Consider the following 22,339-nt stretch of genomic DNA (forward strand, 5'->3'; position numbering starts at 1 on the left):
GATTTTATCGGAAGGCCTGTCAAAATTTTATATGAGATTTGACAGATAACGTCGGACGTGCGATTTCGTCGTACGACGGAATCAAAAATTTTTGATTTCGTCGGACGCCGCATCCGATTTTATCTGTCAAACTAAATGTGTGTTGTTTTGTAGGAACAATCTCAACTTAATTTTTCATAATCGTTTTAATATTAAAATCATCCCAATAATCGCAATATTATACGAAAAAGCGTTTGTGCTCCATCGCATGCGATTTTATCGTACGTGCTCTGTCAGACACGTGCTTTACTGCACATTTTTGATAAAAAAAAAATTGATAGGATTTTTAAAATTCTAATTTTACAACGATATGTTATAAAACATTATTATGAACCTATAAGACAGTTTTCATTCAAATCTTACAACAAATTCAAAAGATATACTCTTTTAATCACATAAAACATCATTCTTCCATGCAAATTGTATGGCCTACCCGGGTAGGCGGTTGTACGATTACGTAAAGTTTTTTGGTCGTACACAAGACGGTTAAATGGTTGCGTTCTCAACAGTGCTCCTGCCGAAATCTGCCAATATAATCTGGCCACATTGGACCGCAGGGCAAAAGCTCGCTCGAAGGGTCAATAACCGTCGCAAAACGTCAAAAACGACCGTCGCCAGCGCCTCGAAATCGTTGCGAGTTTCGCTCGCTGGCGACGTCGGTTTGCAGTACATGCGACGCCGGTTTTGACGTTTTGCGACGGTTTTGCGACGGTGGCCGCCAAAAGCTCGCCTTGCCCTGTGGGCAAAGTGACCAGAAATAGCGATGTATATATATTTGGGTTTGAAGGAAAAAATCTCAATTTTTTGTAATCATTGAACGATGAAACTCAGCCAAACAATCAAATCAATCTAAATAATCCAGCGAAAATCAAATTACAGCACGTACGATAAAATCGTATCCAATGGAGCACTGCAGTGGCCCTAAGCGGTCGCGTAGAGCCCCAAGAAAAAGAACTTGCCACCACTGAGAAAAAAGAATGAGCATCTTAGTTATTTTTTGGTTTAGAATTCCTAGTACCATTTTCAGATCAACACTTCAGAAAGACCTTCATTTGTGTAACCGCTGAACCAAATCTAATCCATATCCTGAGTAAAGGATGCATATTCTTTTGAAATGGAACTTTAATTTTGCGCATTAGTACACCCCCCCATCACGCTTAACACTTCTTTCGCTTTTACTTCTTTCAACTCGAGTTAAGTTTCGAGTTTTAACCTACCGAAAACTACCGATAAAATTTTGATGTGCCTACCAAAAACCACCAAAATAATCTGGCCACACTGTACGAGACTTTCGACGAAATGTCATTATGTCATGACTAACTAGGGGGGAACTCAGGCGGCGCTCTGGCATCAATCGAACATGACCGTTCAAATAGACATAGAGCGACAACGGCTCGCGCGATAAAAACCCAGTCATTTGACCAAGTCAACCTACATGCTTTGTTATGCTTTGCTTTGTTAAAAAACATAAAACTAAGTTCAAATGTCTGTAAAATTGTTTTCTGCATTTTGAACGGATCAGGCTCGTAAATAAACTGGATAATTCGTTTGTTTCGGATGAAGTAGAAATGTCGGGCGAGACAAGTAGCTCTTTTTGCAAAATTAAGCTACAGTGGAGCGCCGTTTATCCGGGTACCTTTTATCCGGCTGTCCGTTATGAGGAGGATATTTGAAAAAGCGGTTAAAAGAGCACATTGCCATAACAAAAGACCCGATAATTCAAGGCAAATTTCAAATATTCTTGTGGAAAAAGCATGAAGGTAATAAAAACTGGGTTATTTTTATCAAAAAATAAGATAATTTTCCAAAAATAAATCAGGAATTGGTGATAAAATATATTATTTGACACATTATCCGTGTTATTCGCTTATCCGGGCGAGGTCAAGTCCCGAGAAGCCCGGATAAACGGCGCTCCACTGTACTTTTTGCCGAGCGAGACGTTGTCGTTCTACCCAGTCAAACAGATCGGACTTAAATTACCCTTATCTTACCGCTAAATTACCAGTAATTTAGGAGTAATTTAGTGGAAAATTAGCAGTAGTTAATTTACCCATTAGAGCAGTTTTGACAAATCCTATTCTTTCCTCTATTTTGTTTTTATTTTTTTCGGCCTAATTGTAAATAAAAAAAACGAAATGTATTACAGTAGAACGTCGATTATCCGGGGGCGGATTAACCGGCGGGCGGCTTAACCGTGCGCATAAATGTGACAGCTGTTTAAACGTACAGCGAACATTTGCAGCGATAGTCAAGTGAGCAACCAGATTTTTGTGTAGTTCTGAGGTGTCTAAGGGTATTTTCGAAATTCATTTTTGTTCATGAACAGTTGTTAAACCTGTAGTTATTGATTAAAATAATATTTTAACATCGATTAATCGATTTATTCAAGTTGGCTTAATCATAAAACTAATCAAAAACTAGTAATATAATAATTTTTATAAGAAAATGACATTTCTTGGACCATTGTCCGTGCAAATCGATTAACCGGCAACCGTCCGGTCCGGTTAGCTGCCCGGATAATCGACGTTCTACTGTATATTACAGTTTAATGGTTATATTTAATCATTTTCCTTAACTTATACAAACGATTACAATGTATTTTTAGCACTAATAAAAAAGCACTAATAAACGTAATTTCTAGGCAGATTTTTACATTTTACAGTTTTAAACACACCGCCGACGTCTTCTTCCGCTAAAAGATCATTAATACAATACTTTTTTGTTCTTATTTATATCTTTTCACTGACAACAAACGACAACACTTCGTACCGCTAAATTGTTCTTAAGGGAGGTGGCAACGCTCATCGGATGCGATTTATATGGGATTTGACAGATAACGTCGGACGACGAAATCGCACGTCCGACGTTATCTGTCAAATCCCATATAAATCGCGTCCGATAAAATCGCATCCGATGAGCGTTGCCACCGCCCTTAAATTACTATCCGGCATTGCGAATAAATGAACACATTTTAACAGTCGTTTAAAGTTCATTTTGGTTTAACCGAGTTCATTTACTGTTCATTCCTGTTAAAATAAACGATCGTCAAAACAGTTAACGACTGCTCGATATAATTAAACGACTGTTAATTTGTATCGCATACGCTCTTGACAGTCGTTTGTTTAACGACGGCATAGGACCAGTCGTTAAAATTAACAAATGAACTCAATGCGATCGCGATGCCAAATTCTAGCAATTTTTAACGACTCTGGTTAATTTTTAATGACTGTTAATTTTAAACCAATTCTTTCGCGATGCCAGCTACTGTTATGACAGACACAAAACTCAAATGGGTAAATTAACAGAAGGCTGTCTGACTGGGTATGCCTATTAGAACGGTGAAAACCAACCCAAGCGAAATTTTTTGGGGATAATGAACATAAACTCATGCCATCTCTTTCTATTCATCAGCTCTACTCTCTCACACACATCGATGAACTTTTAGACATCTCTTTGTTCATTGTGCTATATTTGAAGGGTTTAAAACTGATAGATAACGATTCATGTTCATGAACTAGTAATGGTCAAATAGTAATGGTGTAATGTTTGCACCATGGTCGACATGAGTTCAATTCCATTTTTATTGTTTTCATTGATGATTTAAAGTTTTGATTTCTTTTTAAAACATGCAGCTCCAGTAACTTCAGACCCCTTTACTAATTGTTAGAAATGCGTGTTTAATAGTCAATCTATTATTTGTATTGTTTTATTTATTTCTTTTAATTCATTTAGTATCAGTACCCCTTCATACAACAAAACAAGCAAATAGCACGATCATGAATAATAATATGGTGGCGCAACTGGCAAAGTGATTCGAAGTAGAATCAGCGATGTGGTTGGTAGCATCCCAAGTGCCACAAATCCACTAAACGACCACTAAACGGCTTCTAAACGATTCAAGTTCTCTACCTAGACGGAATATAGAAAGACTTCGTTTAGCAGACGGCAAACGACTCATGCATTCATAAAAATAGCAAAAAAGCTGGTGGCGCTCTCTGTTGGTGGGATACCCCTGTAGTGAACTTGTCATCACTTAGTGCCGTTCCTGACTAAAGACGGATTGTATTTGCACTTTTATATAAACTCACTTTATTTTTGCCACTTTACTTAAACTTAATAGCGTGGTTGGCTTCTATTGATTTGCGAACTAAATTTTGCGCGGCGGACTGGACTGCGTGATTTTACTGATACAACAACTCACTTCTAGCTACGCGCGAGCTTCCTTTAATACGAAATAATTACATTGCGCTTATGGGCATATTTAGCTTATCCGCTCCGTTATGCATGATTACAATTTATTATCCTGCTCTATCTATCGCATTATGCGTACGTGACTTTTTGCGTACATTAGGTAACATCGTCCTTCCATGTGTATTATCCTACTGCGCAATTGGATGAACTCTATTAAAATTTCCCTATTTATCTAGTTGGTTCGGATTAGAACATATTGCACTTTTATGTCTAATATTTGTGTGCATCTAATTACAGTAATTTATGTTCTGATAATGTTCAATCTAAAATTTTATACTTGTAAAAACTATTTCTTTTGAGTGTGTTGGTGAATACGATCACGCCACTTATCATGCTATTTCATTCTATCATTAGCTGTTTCATTCTAGCCTTAGTGCGGTTTGTGTCTAGGATGTAATGAATTTACTGCAGATTATTATAGCGGATGTTATACTAATAATTGTGTCTTTGCTATTCTAATCTAATTCTAATTTGCTAAGTCTAATAGTGTCGGGTGTCGAACCTATGCTACACCCCAACCAGTTGAGCTTCATCGCTTGGAGGAGAGCTTTCTCATTTCCTCTGTACTGTTGTATGGTTTCGCATTGAAGTTGTGCATCGCTAGAACTAGAACGGCGATACGATTGTGTAAATACTAAACTCCAATGTATACCACAAGCACTGAAGCAAATGAGATTTGAGTAATGGTCGTTGGTGTTGATACCCACGTATCTGACCACACAACCATTCATATAGATTTTTGCTCAGAAAGTTAGAAGGCTATATAGGTCATGATAAGATAAAACTTGTCGAAACACATTGCAAGAAAAGGATAGCAATATAATGATCAGTTTTAATTAATACGCCATCTATTGATCAAATCAATGAAGCTGTGGAGCTTTAATTTTTTTTCTATGGATATTCAATTATCCAGTCGTTTAAGCTTAATCTGTGGCGCTTGGGTATAGCCTTCAAATCTTCGTTTGAATCCAATAACTGGCTGCCACGTAAGTTTTTTTTTCTTCTTTCTTCGTGCTACGCCTGAGTAAAACCACATACAATTTCTGCGAGATTTCGTTTAAACATCAAGGCATACTAGATTTTGCTATGGAACAAACCGTCAAATTGTGTGTCGATGTATTGGTGAGAAAGAACACCATAAGCACACCTGATATACACACTCAATTTGGTAGTGAGCTATAAATAAAAAGATAAATATAAATATTCTATTTTTTAAATTATAAACTTTCTTTGCACAACTTGAAAATGTATGTAATGTAACAATTAACTTATGAACCGCAACAAAAATAAGAAAACACATCAAAACGTCATTCGATAATCTGCACTCAATCAAGTGCGGATTACCGAGCGTATACTGTACTTAATGAAAAATGTATACACCAGCAGCACCGAAGCTGTCAAAACACAGATTTGTGAGCCTTTCTGTCTGAAACAGTGTCGAAATCCAACAAAATCATACACTTTTCAGAGCTTTGTGCAAAGTGCGATAGGTGACGCTACTGAGAAACTTGGCAGCAAAGGAAGAGGGAGAATATGTTTGGAAGAGAAGAAGGAAAAAATCAAAACATTTTTCGTAGCGTCTTTTGCATGTTTGTGGTTCGCAGCTTCGTGGCGTCTTTCGCAGCATTTTAGCAACCTTGTACGCATTTGTGTTGATATTTAAGTTAGTTTTCTTTATGAAAATGGACTCAAAAAACTCTCGGTTATAAACAAATTGTGTGGCAAAATCGCCATTTGCAGGCTCTGCGTAAGTCTGGCGTTTTATACCGAAGAGCCGCAAAACTGTTAAAGCAGTATAAAGAATCGGTGGAAGATATTGTGAATGTGGTATCGCCATCAGAACTACAAGGTAAGTATTCTAATGTAACAGCTATTAAGTTTACAGTTCTATAATTAGCATTTCTTGTTGGCTTTGTAGCAGCGTCGACTTCACCGGAGCTGTTCGATGGCGAGAATACCGATATGGCATCATCAGTTGATCCCGAACTCATGCTTTTTCAAGAAACTCAGGATTTGGAACTGAACCTAAGTGAATCGGAAGATGAAGCATCGATGGACGACGATCAGGACATAGCATCTGAGGACGATGAAAACGATCCTGACTACACCAAAATGACAAGCGAAGAGGGCTTACGGTATTGGGCGCTAGCTCGATCAGAATCGCACGCATCTTTAAAAAGTTTGTTAAAATATCTTCGAGCCAACACAAATCTCCGTGTGCCTAAAGATCCAAGGACATTGCTGCGGACACGACGAAATCCTGCTATCCTTTCGTCTATAGGAAATGGCAAATTTTGCTATAATGGAATACGTCACTGCTTGACAAGTGAAATGCGGTAAGTAAATCTACATTGCTTATGAATACGAATATATGCATTTGTTTAGAAGGCTCTCGAAAAGCTGATGTGAGAATACTAAGTAATAATTTAAATAACCTTCTCTTTTAAAAGAAAACATACTGCAGTGCCACAGACGCTTCAGTACGATCTTAACATCGATGGCCTTCCTCTTCATACGCGATCTAAAACACAGTTCTGGCCAATTTTGTTGAAGATTGTTGACCAGCCGGATTGGCCAGTGATGATCGTGGCTATCTATTGCGGACCAACAAAACCGGAAAGTAATGAGCTTTATCTGCGGCAGCTAGTCGATGAGATAAATTTATTATCGAGCACTGGACTGATGGTGGGAGAAAATGCCATCACGTTAAAATTACGAGCCATCATCGCAGATACACCAGCACGAGCTTTCATTAAAGGTAAAATATAAGCATTTATGACAGGTAAAATTTTCTAAATGTTGTTTCTTTGCAGGTGTCCAAGGTCATACTGGAAGACACTCCTGTTTAAAATGTTGCTGTGAAGGAGAATCGGTGTCACAACGAATGGTCTTTTTGGATACGTCTGCGGCAAAGCGCACTCACAAAGGATTTTTAGATGGAGATTATATTCTGCATTGTACGGGGTCTACGCCGTTGATTGATTTGGACGAATTTGACATCATTCTGGATATGATTGTTGTTGATCGTCTCCATCAAATAGACATTGGTCTTACAAAAAAACTACTTCACATTTGGTACATGGGAGTGTTAAAAGAATGGAAAAGATGGAATCGCCAGCAACGTGAAGAATTTAAACAAAGACTCCTAAAACAAAAACTCCCCTTTGAAACGAACCAAAAAATGCGCCCGATTGACGACCTAGCATATTGGAAAGGATCAGATTGCAAAACGTTTCTCCATTACGTGGCTCCCGTAGTATTGGAAGGATTGTTGAGTGAGCAGGAATATAAGCATTTTATGCTTTATTTCTGTGCTATAACGATATTTTCATCAACCGAACATAAAGAACACTGGAAAGCTGCTGGTACTATGCTAAAAACTTTTGTAGAAACATTTGCCGATGTATATCATAAAAAAGCTGTTACGTCCAATGTACATAGTCTAATCCACCTCGAAGAAGAAGTAGAGCGGTTTGGTCCTCTGGACTATCACTCAACATATGCATATGAACGCAAGCTAGGAAATATAAAAAACAGGCTCATTAGAACTAACTATAGATGTTTAGAACAGGCAATTCGTAGAATATCGGAATTTGAAAATTTTACAGGAGCTCAACAAAACGATCAACCATTTCGTCAGCCGTTTTATACGCAAAGAGGGCAAACTATTACTATGAATGTGAGGAAAAATTTAAAGCTGCGAAATGATGATGTCAACGATTTGTTTATGACCAACAAAAACGTAATTTTAAAATTTGTTTCCAGTAAGACAAGAGCAGGATAAGTTGATGATAGTTGGAAAAATGTTTTCCCGTATTTTCGAATATTTTGACGAGCACATTTCTTCCACAAAGCTACATATATACTCTGTTTATAAAGATGATTTGAAAAATGACGAGGTTTTATTAGAATGCTCCGATGTCAAACTTAAATTTGCTAGAACTATCAAAGAAGCTGATGGAAATATGGTATTATTTCCATTATTAAATACACTCAATGACTAATACAAAATAACTTGATGAGTGAATAATAAAAACTATTATAACTTGTTAACAAAACATCGATTTCATTTATTTTGTACTGCATTGTATTGTATATATAAGAGTTCTAAGATATCACATGAATTAAGAGGCGAAATTCAATGAAGTGTAAAGTCAAAGGCTTTTAAACCTCAATTAAACATAAAGATTCCTCAACGATTTGTTTGGTTGCATTCCTGCCGGCTTAGATAGTATGTAGCGTATCTCAATTTAAGGATGAAGAAATCTGCAACTTCACGGTCCCCTACTTTGGAAAGTTCAGTACTTCCTACAGTTTTAAACAAGTCTATTATTCCTTTATAATTTGACAGAGTGTACATTGCTCTTTTTCCTCTTCCACTCCATGTCAGAAGGCAAAGAAATTTGGGTGTAAATAACGCTTTGAGCAGTTTCGACATCCTTTTTGTACTTATTGGAACGTTAATGTACCTTTGAACCCATGCAACAAACGTATTTTTATACTGATCATCGTTTTTAAGTCGCTCGTCAAGTTCAGTCAATGCTTCGCCACTGTCGATGGTATCAAACTCGAAATTTTCCAACACTTTTGGATCAACATTCGTTTGATTGGTCTGTGACGAGATTTGATTATACAGTGAAGCAAAAGTCGCTTCCATTCCGGCCATGCGTCGAAACATTGGTTCCATGAAACTATCCCTTTGTTCCTGGAGTACGCTAGTAACTTCATCTAAAATCACAAATAAAAAACAAATTACCATATATTCAAGTCACCCTTCGGACCCATATAAGTACCACGAATAAGCTGTCGTAATATGTTCTTGGTGATTAAGAATGGAGTATCGTCGGGATCTGAAATAAAGATGGAAGAACAAACCAAATATTAAAAATAAAACAAATATATATAACACATGCCTTATTTGGTTTTTTTGTTTCTACGCTCTGAATATGTTTGCTCATAATAAGTTGTATTGGCTGCTGTACAACAAGTTGATTAGGTCTATGAACTAAATTTTAATTCTTTTTCACTCACCAAGCAAACCACCAGATAGTTCGGTATTAACCATCGGTTGTTCTTGCAGACTCGGTTTGCTCGGACCTGTAAAATGAGATAGATTACCACAATTATAATTAAAACATGTTTCAATTTGCTTACCCCCCCCCCCCCCCCCCCCAATTACAAAGCGTACGAAATTGGTTAAAATAAAACTTACTCGGCGTAGCTCCAGCAGTCTTTGAAAAAATAGTTTGCTGTGTTTGTGTGACGGGACCTGGTTTTCCAGCAGACTTTTTAACATCTAATGGCTGTTGTACAGGTTTGCTAGTACCTGCAAAAAAGATAACGATTATTTCAAAAGGTTGAGGGAAGGGTGTTCATGAATCTCACTTGGAGTAGCTCCAGCAGTCTTTAAAAAAATAGTTTGCTGTGTATGTGTAACGGGATGTGGCTTTCCAGCAGACTTTTTAACATCTAATGGCTGTTGTACAGGTTTGCTAGTACCTGCAAAAAAGATAACGATTATTTCAAAAGGTTGAGGGAAGGGTGTTCATGAATCTCACTTGGAGTAGCTCCAGCAGTCTTTAAAAAAATAGTTTGCTGTGTATGTGTAACGGGATGTGGCTTTCCAGCAGACTTTTTAACATCTAATGGCTGTTGTACAGGTTTGCTAGTACCTGCAAAAAAGATAACGATTATTAAAAAGGTTGAGGGAAGGGTGTTCATGAATCTCACTTGGAGTAGCTCCAGCAGTCTTTAAAAAAATAGTTTGCTGTGTTTGTGTAACGGGATGTGGCTTTCCAGCAGACTTTTTAACATCTAATGGCTGTTGTACAGGTTTGCTAGTACCTGCAAAAAAGATAACGATTATTAAAAAGGTTGAGGGAAGGGTGTTCATGAATCTCACTTGGAGTAGCTCCAGCAGTCTTTAAAAAAATAGTTTGCTGTGTATGTGTGACGGGATCTGGTTTTCCAGCAGACTTTTTAACATCTAATGGCTGTTGTACAGGTTTGCTAGTACCTGCGAAAAAGATAACGATTATTTCAAAAGGTTGAGGGAAGGGTGTTCATGAATCTCACATGGAGTAGCTCCAGCAGTTTTTAAAAAAATAGTTTGCTGTGTTTGTGTGGAGCCTGTAAGAAAAAAAAAGTACTGTTAATAACGAAGTAACATAAAGGATCTTGAAATAACTCACTCGGATTAGCATCTAATGGTTTCGCACATACAGTTTGATCCAGATTGACAGCACCTGCATGGAAACGATAAAATTACTCATGAACGTAAGAACGAATTCTCCATTACACTCACCACAAATAGTGCCACGAATTTCTAGTTTTTGTCCATTTGGAAAAACAATATAATTCTTCATTGTCCCAGATGGTTGCTCTTTTTGCTGCTTTTTAGCGTTTCCAGAATCTGTATAAAAGCAACATCGAAGCAACATAACGCAAATTAATTACAAAGTTTAAGAATGGTGAAAATCGAACTATAACATTTAAATACATACCAAGTGTTGTTTCTTCTTCTTCTTCAAAATTTCTTAGCATGCTTAAGGGCCGCTTACCAGGATTCCCATTTTCGTCTACGATGCTTACGTTTTTGTTTTTGTTTTCCATATCTGTGAACAATAATGAAACATTACCATCGCATCATGAAAGTGGTAAACACAATATTAATTTCTATATGTAGCAATGTAACACACTCGTATTCGATCCAGACCAATAGATAAATGAGAACGCCGACTGTAGCGAAAGGCCCTACTTGATGTCGTCGATGAATCGAATACCAGCAGCGCCACGGTAAGTTTAATTAAAAAAAGTCTAACCTCTCTCTCTTCTCTCACACAGGCCAAGTATCAAAAGAGTACGAGAGTACACGATGGCATACGAATACACACAACACGCAATGGCACACAACGGGAGCACACGGTGGAATACCAATACACAACAACAACACGAAATGAAATGGTACACAAGTGTGGGGGACAATATCACCTACTTTTTTTTAGCCAAACGATCCACAGTCAAATAGGGCTTCTTTCACCCACATTTTTGACAGCAAGCGCTCCCCCGCCCTTCGTTATGAATGTCAATTTGGACTGTTTTTCCACACTCACTCCACACTCACAGTGAGGGCTCAGATGACACTCGGGTGAGCCTGAATTTTGACACTGGTGCTGCTGGTGTAGGATTTGACTTGTTCGATTTGTTCGAAGTCGTGATCGATTGGTGCTAAAGCGTCGGGTCAGGTCGCAGCCAGACACAAAAAAAACACCGTATAGGTTATATCGTAATGGTGCAATTATGTCGCTGCCAGTCACACCGAAAAACCACCGTATCCGTTCGAATAGACATAAAGCGACAACGTCGCGCGTGACGACGTCTGCACCAGTTGAAGGGAATTTAGAAAAAAGTCCCTTAAAATCAACTGTCATGGGGCTTTTTCGTTGCTGTCTTCTAGATTCGCTCAGAAATGATGTTTCCTTTCGTAGTAGTCGGTCATGTAGGCATTTTATAATTAAATAATACCGATTTTTTTTATAAAATAATGTCACACAAAATTAGCTTTTGTTTTTCATCAAAAACCAAAGCTATGATGTAAGATGAGTTCGGCGGTGTCATCCATCGATAGACGAAAGTGTAATTTACGAACACACCAAAATTTGGCGCTTTCAACACACTTGATCACACACAAATCCACAATTTCAGGCGCATCGAGTACTTATCGAGCAAATGTAACTTGGCTTCCCATCACGTAGGTTGCTTGGGTCAAATTGAGCTACTTTGATCTACGTGGAGTAGAATTTTGAGCTACTTTTTGTCGCGCGTGACCGTCCAAATAGACATACAGCGCCAACGTCGCGCGCGACGACTTTGCGCGTGAAAAAAGTAGCTCAATTTTGCAAACGGAGCTACTCGTCGCGCGCGACAATTTTGCTTCATCCTAAATGTTAAGGTCTGTCGTCATGCATTCAAAATAAGAGGTGGACGAATGCACGCGAATAAGGTAACACATATAAAAACGTTTATTCACTATCCTATGTGGAGGCGCGCCGGAGAGAGAGTGATCTTTTGGGGATCACGTCATAAGCCCGAACCTAACGGCATCTCACGAGATGCGTGCACTCATCAGTGAGAGCCGTGATACATACAGGTTGGCTCACTAAGGCAAACTATTCACCATAACATCTCCCTCCTTAAAACGTTCGGTACACATCGAACCGACTGGGCGGTCTTCTGTTGCGAGAAGAGCGACGTGGTTCATGTACCGAATCGATTGTTTGATCCGTTCTGCGGGATGTAGCTCTTCTTCGTGGACATTTGATGAGTGTTGGACGACTGCTCTCAATATTAAAATTACTAGATGGTACAACACAGGACGACACAGGCGCTGGCGGTGAGGACGGTTTATGAGCTTCTAGCTGGCCCGATGATGCAGGTACTGGTGACGGATTAAAGTGCCAAGCATCGAATAACAGATCCAAAGGTAGTGGTGAATGGGCCCGTGTTGTGTCCTTAAACGAACTGTCGCTGATACGCCGACGTAGCTGATTAATGTGTCGACGGAACGTCTTCCCCTCAGCAGTCCGAACCAGGTACATGTATCTGCCTTGCCGATCGACCACCGTAGCAGTGACCCATTTCCAATCGTTCAGGTGGTACTCCTTAGCGTAGATCAGCTCACCGGGATTCAGCTCACGAACTCGTAGACCAGCACTCGATTGTGAAGCTTGACGTGGCGGCAATAACAGCTCTAGCAAGGTCCTGGGACGCCTGCCTAGCATAATCTCGGCAGGAGTTTTCGAATTATTCAGCTGAGCGTTCGGGGTGGCCCGATAGGTCTGCAAGAAGGTGTCCAGAGCTTCTCGTAACGTGAGACCATCGGCTGACATCTTCCTCAAAGCGCGCTTAAAGGTGTCGATAAACCTTTCAGCCTGCCCGTTGGATTGCGGGTGATACGGCGCTGTCCTGATGTGCTCAACCCCATTTTGCCTACAAAAAGATTCAAAATCTGTGCTAGTGAATTGTGGACCATTATCCGACACAAGTGTTACTGGGTTGCCAAAACGAGCAAATATGTTACGCAGTATACTTATCGTTGCCGTTGTTGTTGTACTGCTCGTTGGAATCACTTCTGGCCACTTCGAGAACGAATCGACAATCACCAGGTACCATTCCCCGTTGAGTGGTCCCGCGTAGTCGACATGAATGCGGTACCACGGACCTGGTACTTCTGGCCAGCTGGTCGACTTGATGTGAGTTGGAGACTTAGCTGCTATCTGGCATGAATGACACGAGTCCACCCAATCGACAATGTCATGGTCCATTGATGGCCAATAAAAATAACTTCTGGCCATGGCTTTCATCCTATTTATTCCTGGGTGCCCGAGATGAACCTGTTTCAAGCAGGTGCGTTGCAATACTTTGGGGATTACCACCCTCTCTCTAAATAGGAGACACCCGTCGATTGCTGTAAGCGAATCTTTTCTGTCATGGAAGCGCGACAGTTCTCCTTCATAAGCTGCATTATTTGGCCATCCATGTTGAACGTATTGAAGGACTTTGGATAATAATCTGTCGGCTTTGGTTTCTCTGCTTATGTCGATAAAATTAACTGGAACATACTGAATAGCGCTAGTTACCAATGATTTAACTTCCGCCTCTAATGTAACACATGCTATCACTTAATCTTCATCTGGCTTGGCGTGTGTGTTTATCAGGCGGGAAAGAAGGTCATCGTTGCCAAACTGATCGGTGCGAACGTATTCTATTTCAAAATCATATGCCAGTAGGGTAAGAGCGAAACGTTGCAACCGATTGGCTGTAAAATTGGGGTTCCCTTTTTTCGACCCAAATATTCGCAAAAGCGGCCGATGATCTGTTTGTAATAAAAACTTTCTGCCGAATATCATCTTATGAAATTTTTTTATCGCAAAAATTATGGCCAAGCCCTCGCGATCAATCTGGCTGTATGCTTTTTCTGCCGCTGTGCGGGCGCGCGAGGCATGCTGGACCACCCGAATAGATCCGTCAGGATACTTATGGCTTATTGTCGCCCCGAGGCCAACTGATGATGCGTCGGCAGATACGATGATTGCTTGTTTAGGATCGTAATGGGTTAGTAGTAAATCGGAAGCCAATATCGTCTTGAAGCTCTCAAAAGCTTTTCTGCATTCCGACGTCCAGCGAAATTCGACTCCGGCCTTTAACAAATCGTCCAATGGATAGCGCAAATTTCTCATGTTGGGTACAAACCGACCGTAATAGTTTATGGCCCCTAAAAACGATCTTACTTCGGTTAAATTGGTTGGCTCCGGTAACTTGCGAATAGCTTCAACCTTCTGCGCATCAGGCCGTAATCCATGGCTGTCGATAATGTGGCCCAAATATTTAATTTGGTTAACCCTGAAGTGGCATTTTTCCGCTCGCAGTGTGAACCCGTAGTTCTGAATCCGATTCAAAACTTCTACTACGGTTGCGTCGTGCTCCGCTTCGGATGGACCTCCGATGATGATGTCATCCAAGTACACTGAAACGCCTTGGATACCGGATAGCATTATGTCCATCAATTGCTGAAAGGCTGTAGGAGCTATCTTAATGCCAGGTGGAAGTCGGTTGTACGTATAGAGCCCTCGATGCGTATTTATGGTCAAGAATTGACGGTATTCTGGATCAATTTCCACTTGCAAAAATGCATCTGACAGGTCTATTTTGCTAAAGACCTTGCAATTTGCCAGCCTTGCAAAAATGTCCTCTGGTACAGGTAACGGGTAGTCGTGGGGGAATAACGCAGCATTAAGTCCCGTCGAATAGTCGCCGCAAATACGAACAAGTCCGTTGGCTTTGCGCACGATGACCACTGGAGCTGCCCATTCTGCAGTAGTTACAGGAGTGATGACATTCATCTCCTCAAGACGGTCGAGCTCACGACTCACGGTTTCCTCCATCGCGTAAGCTACTGGGCGGCTAGGTCTAAAAACAGGACGAACATTATCTCGCAAGGTAAATTTTATACTCGCCTTTGTACAGAGTCCTGTTCCCGTAAACACCTTGGGAAAAAGCTGCTGGAACGATTGCTGTCCTGCTACTGCAACGTGATTGCAGAACGCATCCATCGGCACCGACCAGAGGGAGAAAACATCAATCAAATCGGCTCCCAGTAGTAGTAGGTTTGCTGCTCCGCATACGCTGAGTGTCGCCTGCCTCGTCTGGCTACCAACACTAACAGCACAGCTGAATTCACCATCCAATACCAGTGTAGCTCCCGATGCAGTTTTAGCTGTGACGGATGACGGTGTTAACGGCGGGCTGCCAATTTTTCTCCACGTACGGCGGTCGATGACACTGATATCCGAAGCTGTGTCTAGCTGCAATCGAACAGCTGTTCCGTTGAGAGCGATGGACACGAATCTGCGGCGCTCTCGTATGCTTCGGACGTTGACCGTTACTACACGAGTGTTGATATTCCGTTGCCGAACATTGAACCGCTTCTTCCTGCTCGCTGTGTTGCTGTGCCCCTCACGATGACCATATCTTGCACAGTCGAGACACTTGTGCGAACGGTAAGTGCACTCACGCACCCAGTGCATGTCACCACACAACCAACAGGGCTTCGCTGGCTTGCTTGTTGATGAACACACAGCATACTTTGCACGGAACGGTCGTTTGGTACGGTACGGCGTGAACCGCTTGTAATTAGTTTGCTGCGCTGCTTTCTCGTGCGATCTCTTCTCTCCGCTGTGTACTGCGAAAACACGTTCACTCGTCTCTCCGGCAATCATAGCGCTGTCTCCTTTCACACTTGTAATACGCTGACACTCTGCGGATAATTGTTCAAGCGTAACGTCGTTCCGCTATGCGCGCAAGGAGTCTAGTTCGCAGGTCATTGTCAGCCTCATCTTTGAGCCCACACACCAGCATTAGGCACTTGAAGGTCTCTTCGTTCATGCTCGCAAACTGGAACTCGACGCATGCTCGGTTTACCCGACAGGAGAACGCGATCAAATCTTCCGTGCGCTTTTTACAAATCTGGAGGCATCTGTAGCGTTTACTAAGGAGAGATTCTCTACACCCAAAAAGTGCTGTCAGCTTATCGACGGTTTCCTCAAACGATAAATCACGTGGTGAGCGGGGTAAAATATAGCTTATATAACGGGCGTGTTCTGGTGTTCCCAACTTACGCACTAAAAGCCTTACCTTAGCTCATCGCCTAGCCCCGAAGCGTCTTTGGCAAACAGGTCCTCGTAGCGTTTGAACCAAGCTTCGAACGTAACGCCAGATTCAGCTTCATACCGGAACTCTGCTATGCTATTGGCCAAAGCATCGAGTATAAGTTCTGGGTTACTAGGACCGGCGGGCTGGTACTGCTGTGCGGGTTGTAGCTGGGCTGGCGGCGCGGATTGCTGCTGTTGCAACATTTGTGAAATTAACTGTTGCTGTTGCTTCAATTGCTGTTGCAGCAAGTGCAAGGTTTGGTGCAGGACGGCGTTATCCAGAGGTTGTTGACCCATCTGGCCATTTTGTACGGATGGCAATGGTGCTGACTGCGATGGCGCTGGTTGCGATGGCGATGGTCCTAACTGCACTGGCCTCGGTGTTAACTGCCCTTGCTGACTCACGTAGCCGCGCGATCCAGGTTGAACATGGGACGGCGGGTCGTACACGGAAGGAACCTCACCGGTTTGTTGGGCCGTCATTGCACGGTAATCGATACGGCCTAACGATGATCGTCGCTGGTCTTCATCCATCGGGACTTCCATCGCTCCATCTCCGCTGTTCATCCTGCGCCGCTTCGACGTGATGTTGGAGTTTTTTTTTTTTAAACACTCTTACACGTTAAAACACAGACTTCTACTTTACAGACACTAAACTTTTAAAACAAATTCTCGTCGCCACTGTTAAGGTCTGTCGTCATGCATTTAAAATAAGAGGTGGACGAATGCACGCGAATAAGTTAACACATATAAAAACGTTTATTCACTATCCTATGTGGAGGCGCGCCGGAGAGAGAGTGATCCTTCGGGGATCACGTCATAAGCCCGAACCTAACGGCATCTCACGAGATATACAGATGATACATACAGGTTGGCTCACTAAGGCAAACTATTCACCATAACACTAAATAATCGAATTATCTAGTTTTTTAAAAGCCAGATTAATGCCAAACGCAAAAAATAGATTTGAACACATTGTAACCTATTGTAACATTGTAACCTATCTGTTTTCAAATCAAAAACAAGTTGGTTGACTGAGTCAAATGAGCTACTTTGATCTACACCGAGTGAAATTTTGAGCTATTTATCCTCGCGCGCGACGTTGTCGCTCTATGTCTATTTGGACGGTGACGTTACCGCTCTAAGTTTATTTGAACGGTAACGAAAAAATTGACAACTGAAATATAACACATTGTGACACTCCTCTTTTCGGTCGACCGATTTCTGGCCACTCGGCATACAGTAGAACGTCGATTATCCGGGGGTGGATTAACCGGCGGGTTTTTGTGCAGCTTTGTAGTGTCAAGTGGTAATTTCGAAATTCAGTTTGTTCAAGAACAGTTGTTAAACCTAACATATAGTTATTGACTGAAATAATATTCTACTTACAATTAATCGATGAATGCAAGGTTAATTAATCATAAAACTAATGGATTTTATATTTTTTATATGAATCTAACATTTCTTGGACCACTATCCGTGCAAATCGATTAACCTGCAACCGTCTGGTCCCGAGCTGCCCGGATAATCGACGTTCTACTGTACTTCTGCAGTGCCACACTTGTTCTTTTTCTTTTTCTTGTTATATTTTAGATATCTAAGGAGATTTCTCTTTCTTTTAAGATTTTCATTAATATTTCTGTTCTTAAGTTGCTGCATGCATTTGTTAAATCACGGAATATTATCCCTGTAATCTTTTCTTTTTTATTTGTTGTAAAAATTTCATTTAACCATTTAAGACACATTATACTTAACTATTGCTGTAATTGTAATCGCGCATATATTTATCTGTCAAACGGGTCGGTTTGATATATTTATCTGTAAAAATTTTTTTTATATATCTCGGACATATAATCTTGAAAATTTATGCGCAATCTTGGCGCAATCTGAAATTGTATGGAAATCACGTTTATAGCTCAGGGTTGGCTACGCGAAATGACATATGTTTTGATAAAACGAATATATGCGCAATCTGAGATTGCGCATCGTGTATTAATACGGTTATACCGATATTGAAAAATAGTTTAACGATTTTGAAAACAAAACTTTTTGTATTGAACTGGCTTTTCAGTCTTGAATTCACCCGTGCAGCCTTCAGCATACATTTAACGTGATTGAAATTTCCAGTTTCAATATTGAAGTGGCTTGGAAAACCCTGTAACAACATGCCCGTCATGGGTTCAATCCCCAAATAGACCGCGCTGCCATACGTAGGACTGACTATCCTGCTATGATGTTAAGTGGTGTCATCGGACGTCATTCGAAAGAATCCACTAAGTCATACACACACCCAAGACGACCGACGTAGTTTCATCAAGAAAAAACTGATCAACTCCATCGAACACATCAGGACATAACTGCGACATGCATATGGCCAGTTCCACTGGTGCCAACACCGGCCCCAGGGCACTACCTTCCGAAGCAGGAGAATCTAATGTATCCCTTACGTAGCTGCCAAAAACCAACTAATGGATCCGGCGCACTACTTATCAGAACACAACTGCAACATGCATCATGGTTTGATACACAATCCTCTGCTCTACAGACATCCATTGAAGAATATCTAGCATAACAACAGACGGCGTACGTCGGCCACACCCCAAAGCTAATCGCAAAATACGATTTTGAAATCTCTGATGCCTTTTAATTTGTCCTTTATTGCCAAGAAATAAAATCGACGAGCAAAAATCTAAGTGTTGTGAAATCAGTGACTTGTAGAGGTTAACTATCTAAAAAAAAAAAAAAAAAAAACTAAGTTAATCAGAGACTCTGCTTGCTTGATGTCTTTGTGCGAGATAAACAAAACATTATCATCGGCAAAAAGATTGATCTCACAAGACTTCATAACCTGTTTCATGTCATTGATATACATTATAAACAAAATTGGTCCAAGAACACTTCCTTGCGGAACTCCAAGGGTATTTTCTATAGGCTCTGATATAGAGTTTCGAAAAACTGTTCTCTGAGTTCTGTCTTTTAAATAATTTTCAAACCAATTGAGCTCTTTCCCCACAATACCAAAACGCCTTAAGGTCAACTGCAATAACGGTCTTGATATAATCTCAAATGCTAGTTTAAGATCCAAAAAAAACGGCAACTATCGATTCCTTTCAATCCATCAACACCTTCCACCTCGCCAGTACAAGATTCAAAGCAGATTCACCTGTCCCTGTCGATATCCTGATTGTTCACTAATCAACAGGTCATTTCGAGTTAGAAACTGGACCAATTGCTCCTTAACCACCAACTCCAGCACCTTTTCGAGTACATGCAACATATTGATGGGACGAAACTCCTCCGCACTGGCAGCTCCGCTCACTTTAGTTATAGGTATTACCAATGATTCCTTCCATGTCTCCGGAAAAATACCCTCCTCCAGCGACTGATTGATCACTATTGTTATATACTTAGTAGCCAGACTACGATGTGTTCAGATTAATAGCTTTATTCCAACTGACCATTCTATAAGGTTATAAATGTATACTACGATCGTACAATAACTATTCTATATGGTTGTACATGTGTACTGTGATATCCAACAACTATAAAAAGAGACTCTCCTATCACATGGAAGCAATCTTGAATAGCATTAGAATTAATTAGAGGACAGGCTGAAACTGTTGTGGGCAGCCGTGCGTGCCGACCTCTGGACTTGCCGTGGCAGTTGCGCTGCCACCGGTCAGCGTCCAGGGGGACGACAGTGTGTACACGCATACTGTCGCACACACTAAGCGCGCGAGGCTTAGTGTGTGCCGAGCGCCATACAGGCAGAGTGTGCACGAAGGCCGATCGAGCAGGAGCTCTCGGCAGGGGCGCTCGGTGCGGCTGGCGCGCGGCCTACGTTTTAAAGTGTTGTACGTTTCATCAATATTTATTATGTATGTTTTAATATATGTGAATAAAGTTTTAAGTGTATAAATAAGGTGCAAATAGTCCAGTTCATAACAGAAACAAACTGTTTTTAATTTTTCTTTTGTAATTTTCTGAAATTTGAATTGGTTTCCTGGAGCATCATTACAAAACAAAGAATCAGGCGCTCTGGCATTAGCAATGTTTTAATTTATATCTAAAACACTGTTTGCAAAAAACATTTTAAATTTCTGGCATATTTTTGGATCTTCCGATTCTACCAACTCATTAAATTTTACAACAGAAACGCGTGATTCCTCTGGCCTTAGTAAATTTTTAAGAACTTCCCACAACTCCTTGTTATTTCCTTTATGCTTAGATATCTCACCACTAAAGTAATTACTACGAGTAGTTTTGAGATTCCTGCTGTATGTATTCCTTAGTGTAGTGTATTCAGTCCAATCGTAGCCTGAGTTTTATCTGATAAAATGTTGGTATGCTTCGTTTCTTTTCCGTTTGGCACGGCTAAGTTTCAAAGTATACCACCTACTTATCACTCTTGACAAGATTGTCTTCTCTTCAACCAAGGTGCCCATAGCTTTATTCAAAGTGTTCCATAACAAGTCTGCAGCTTCGTTGAAGCTCGGTGCTTCTTGCCTTAAACCTTGTGACAGATTTTTTTATTTATTATTTAATATTATTATTATTATTATTTTTGTTATTATTATTATTATTATTGTTATTATTATTATTATTATTATTATTATTGTTATTTATTTATTTAATAATTTGTTGGCCTCTACCCAAGCTCTCGACCACGCTGGTTTTCGCTGGTCTTTTCGGGGATAATTCGTTAACGAATTATCCCCGAAAAGTCCAGCGAAATACAGATCATTTTCGGGGATAGTGAACACACGTGAAGGATGAACCCATGCAAAAAAGAGCTAAAAATAGAAATGAACATTCGGATTCATTCCCTTCCCTCATATTCCAATTCATGCTCATGCTTCCTCCTTGATGCTACCAACAACATCGCTAATTCTACTTCGAATCACTTTGCCAGTTGCGCCACCATATTATTATTCATGATCGTGCTATTTGCTTGTTTTGTTGTATGAAGGGGTACTGATACTAAATGAATTAAAAGAAATAAATAAAACAATACAAATAATAGATTGACTATTAAACACGCATTTCTAACAATTAGTAAAGGGGTCTGAAGTTACTGGAGCTGCATGTTTTAAAAAGAAATCAAAACTTTAAATCATCAATGAAAACAATAAAAATGGAATTGAACTCATGTCGACCATGGTGCAAACATTACACCATTACTATTTGACCATTACTAGTTCATGAACATGAATCGTTATCTATTAGTTTTAAACCCTTCAAATATAGCACAATGAACAAAGAGATGTTTAAAAGTTCATCGATGCGTGTGAGAGAGTAGAGCTGATGAATAGAAAGAGATGGCATGAGTTTATGTTCATTATCCCCGAAAAATTTCGCTTGGGTAGGGTTTTGCAAATGTGTTCTTATAATCTAGAGAAACATATGGGATGAGGAGTCACGAAGACGGGAGCGGAATTGGGAAACTGGGACGTTGAAGTCGAATAGGTGATACGAGTCGTTAAATGCAGAAAGAGCGTGCAAGAAAGGGTCATTCTGGCCATGACGAGTTTGGTGGGAAGGAATAAGGAGCGGGGGTCGGTCACGAAGACGACGTGGGGGGGCATAGATAGGAATCGAGGATTGGAGGGCGGGAACATCCAAGTCGTTGGAAAGGAGGCAGGCAATGAAATATGACTGGATGTGATAGTTGCGCGTTCTCAATGACTCTAGCCCGAACAAACGGCATCGGATAGGATACGAAGGAATTCGATCCGATCGTCCAAGAAAACGACGGATAGCGACACGAGTGAATTTCCGCTGAATTCGTTCGATCCTATCGATCAGTGTTAGGCCAGCAGGCCACCAAACTACCGACGCAT

At 40.5% G+C, this 22,339-nt stretch overlaps 3 protein-coding genes across 3 annotated transcripts; 1 reads left to right on the top strand and 2 right to left on the bottom strand.

Annotated features, from left to right (window-relative positions):
* The first annotated feature begins 6,603 nt into the window (after positions 1-6,603).
* LOC120903521 lies at positions 6,604-8,359 on the top strand. The gene is made up of 3 exons (XM_040313002.1): positions 6,604-6,626; positions 6,741-7,048; positions 7,104-8,359. Exons 1-3 carry the CDS (start codon positions 6,622-6,624, stop codon positions 8,072-8,074), a joined length of 1,284 nt encoding a protein of 427 aa, XP_040168936.1. The 5' UTR covers positions 6,604-6,621; the 3' UTR covers positions 8,075-8,359.
* On the bottom strand, positions 8,337-11,462 carry LOC120903520 (protein piccolo-like). The gene is made up of 13 exons (XM_040313001.1): positions 11,285-11,462; positions 10,794-10,904; positions 10,595-10,702; positions 10,482-10,535; positions 10,366-10,419; positions 10,193-10,306; positions 10,021-10,134; positions 9,849-9,962; positions 9,676-9,789; positions 9,503-9,616; positions 9,322-9,387; positions 9,084-9,140; positions 8,337-9,018 (listed from the first exon to the last, which is right to left on the bottom strand). The coding sequence occupies exons 2-13, from the start codon at positions 10,900-10,902 to the stop codon at positions 8,483-8,485; spliced, it is 1,554 nt and encodes a 517-aa protein (XP_040168935.1). The 5' UTR covers positions 10,903-10,904; positions 11,285-11,462; the 3' UTR covers positions 8,337-8,482.
* A 1,009-nt stretch (positions 11,463-12,471) lies between these two features.
* Positions 12,472-13,669, bottom strand: LOC120904573 (uncharacterized protein K02A2.6-like). Its single transcript, XM_040314664.1, has one exon. It carries the CDS (start codon positions 13,650-13,652, stop codon positions 12,483-12,485), a length of 1,170 nt encoding a protein of 389 aa, XP_040170598.1. The 5' UTR covers positions 13,653-13,669; the 3' UTR covers positions 12,472-12,482.
* Between the last annotated feature and the right edge of the window lie 8,670 nt (positions 13,670-22,339).

This window comes from Anopheles arabiensis, chromosome 3, assembly GCF_016920715.1.
Source record: "Anopheles arabiensis isolate DONGOLA chromosome 3, AaraD3, whole genome shotgun sequence".
Classification (NCBI taxonomy): Eukaryota; Metazoa; Arthropoda; class Insecta; order Diptera; family Culicidae; genus Anopheles; species Anopheles arabiensis.

Excerpts from the sequence above, each read along its gene's own strand:
- LOC120903521 (XM_040313002.1), top strand. Across the intron at positions 7,049-7,103 it reads AGCACGAGCTTTCATTAAAG|GTGTCCAAGGTCATACTGGA; the intron begins GTAAAATATAAG and ends GTTTCTTTGCAG.
- LOC120903520 (XM_040313001.1), bottom strand. The coding sequence starts at position 10,902 with ATGGAAAACAAAAACAAAAACGTAAGCATCGTAGACGAAAATGGGAAT. Across the intron at positions 9,790-9,848 it reads GACTGCTGGAGCTACTCCAA|GTACTAGCAAACCTGTACAA; the intron begins GTGAGATTCATG and ends TCTTTTTTGCAG. Across the intron at positions 9,617-9,675 it reads GACTGCTGGAGCTACTCCAA|GTACTAGCAAACCTGTACAA; the intron begins GTGAGATTCATG and ends TCTTTTTTGCAG.
- LOC120904573 (XM_040314664.1), bottom strand. The coding sequence starts at position 13,652 with ATGAAAGCCATGGCCAGAAGTTATTTTTATTGGCCATCAATGGACCAT.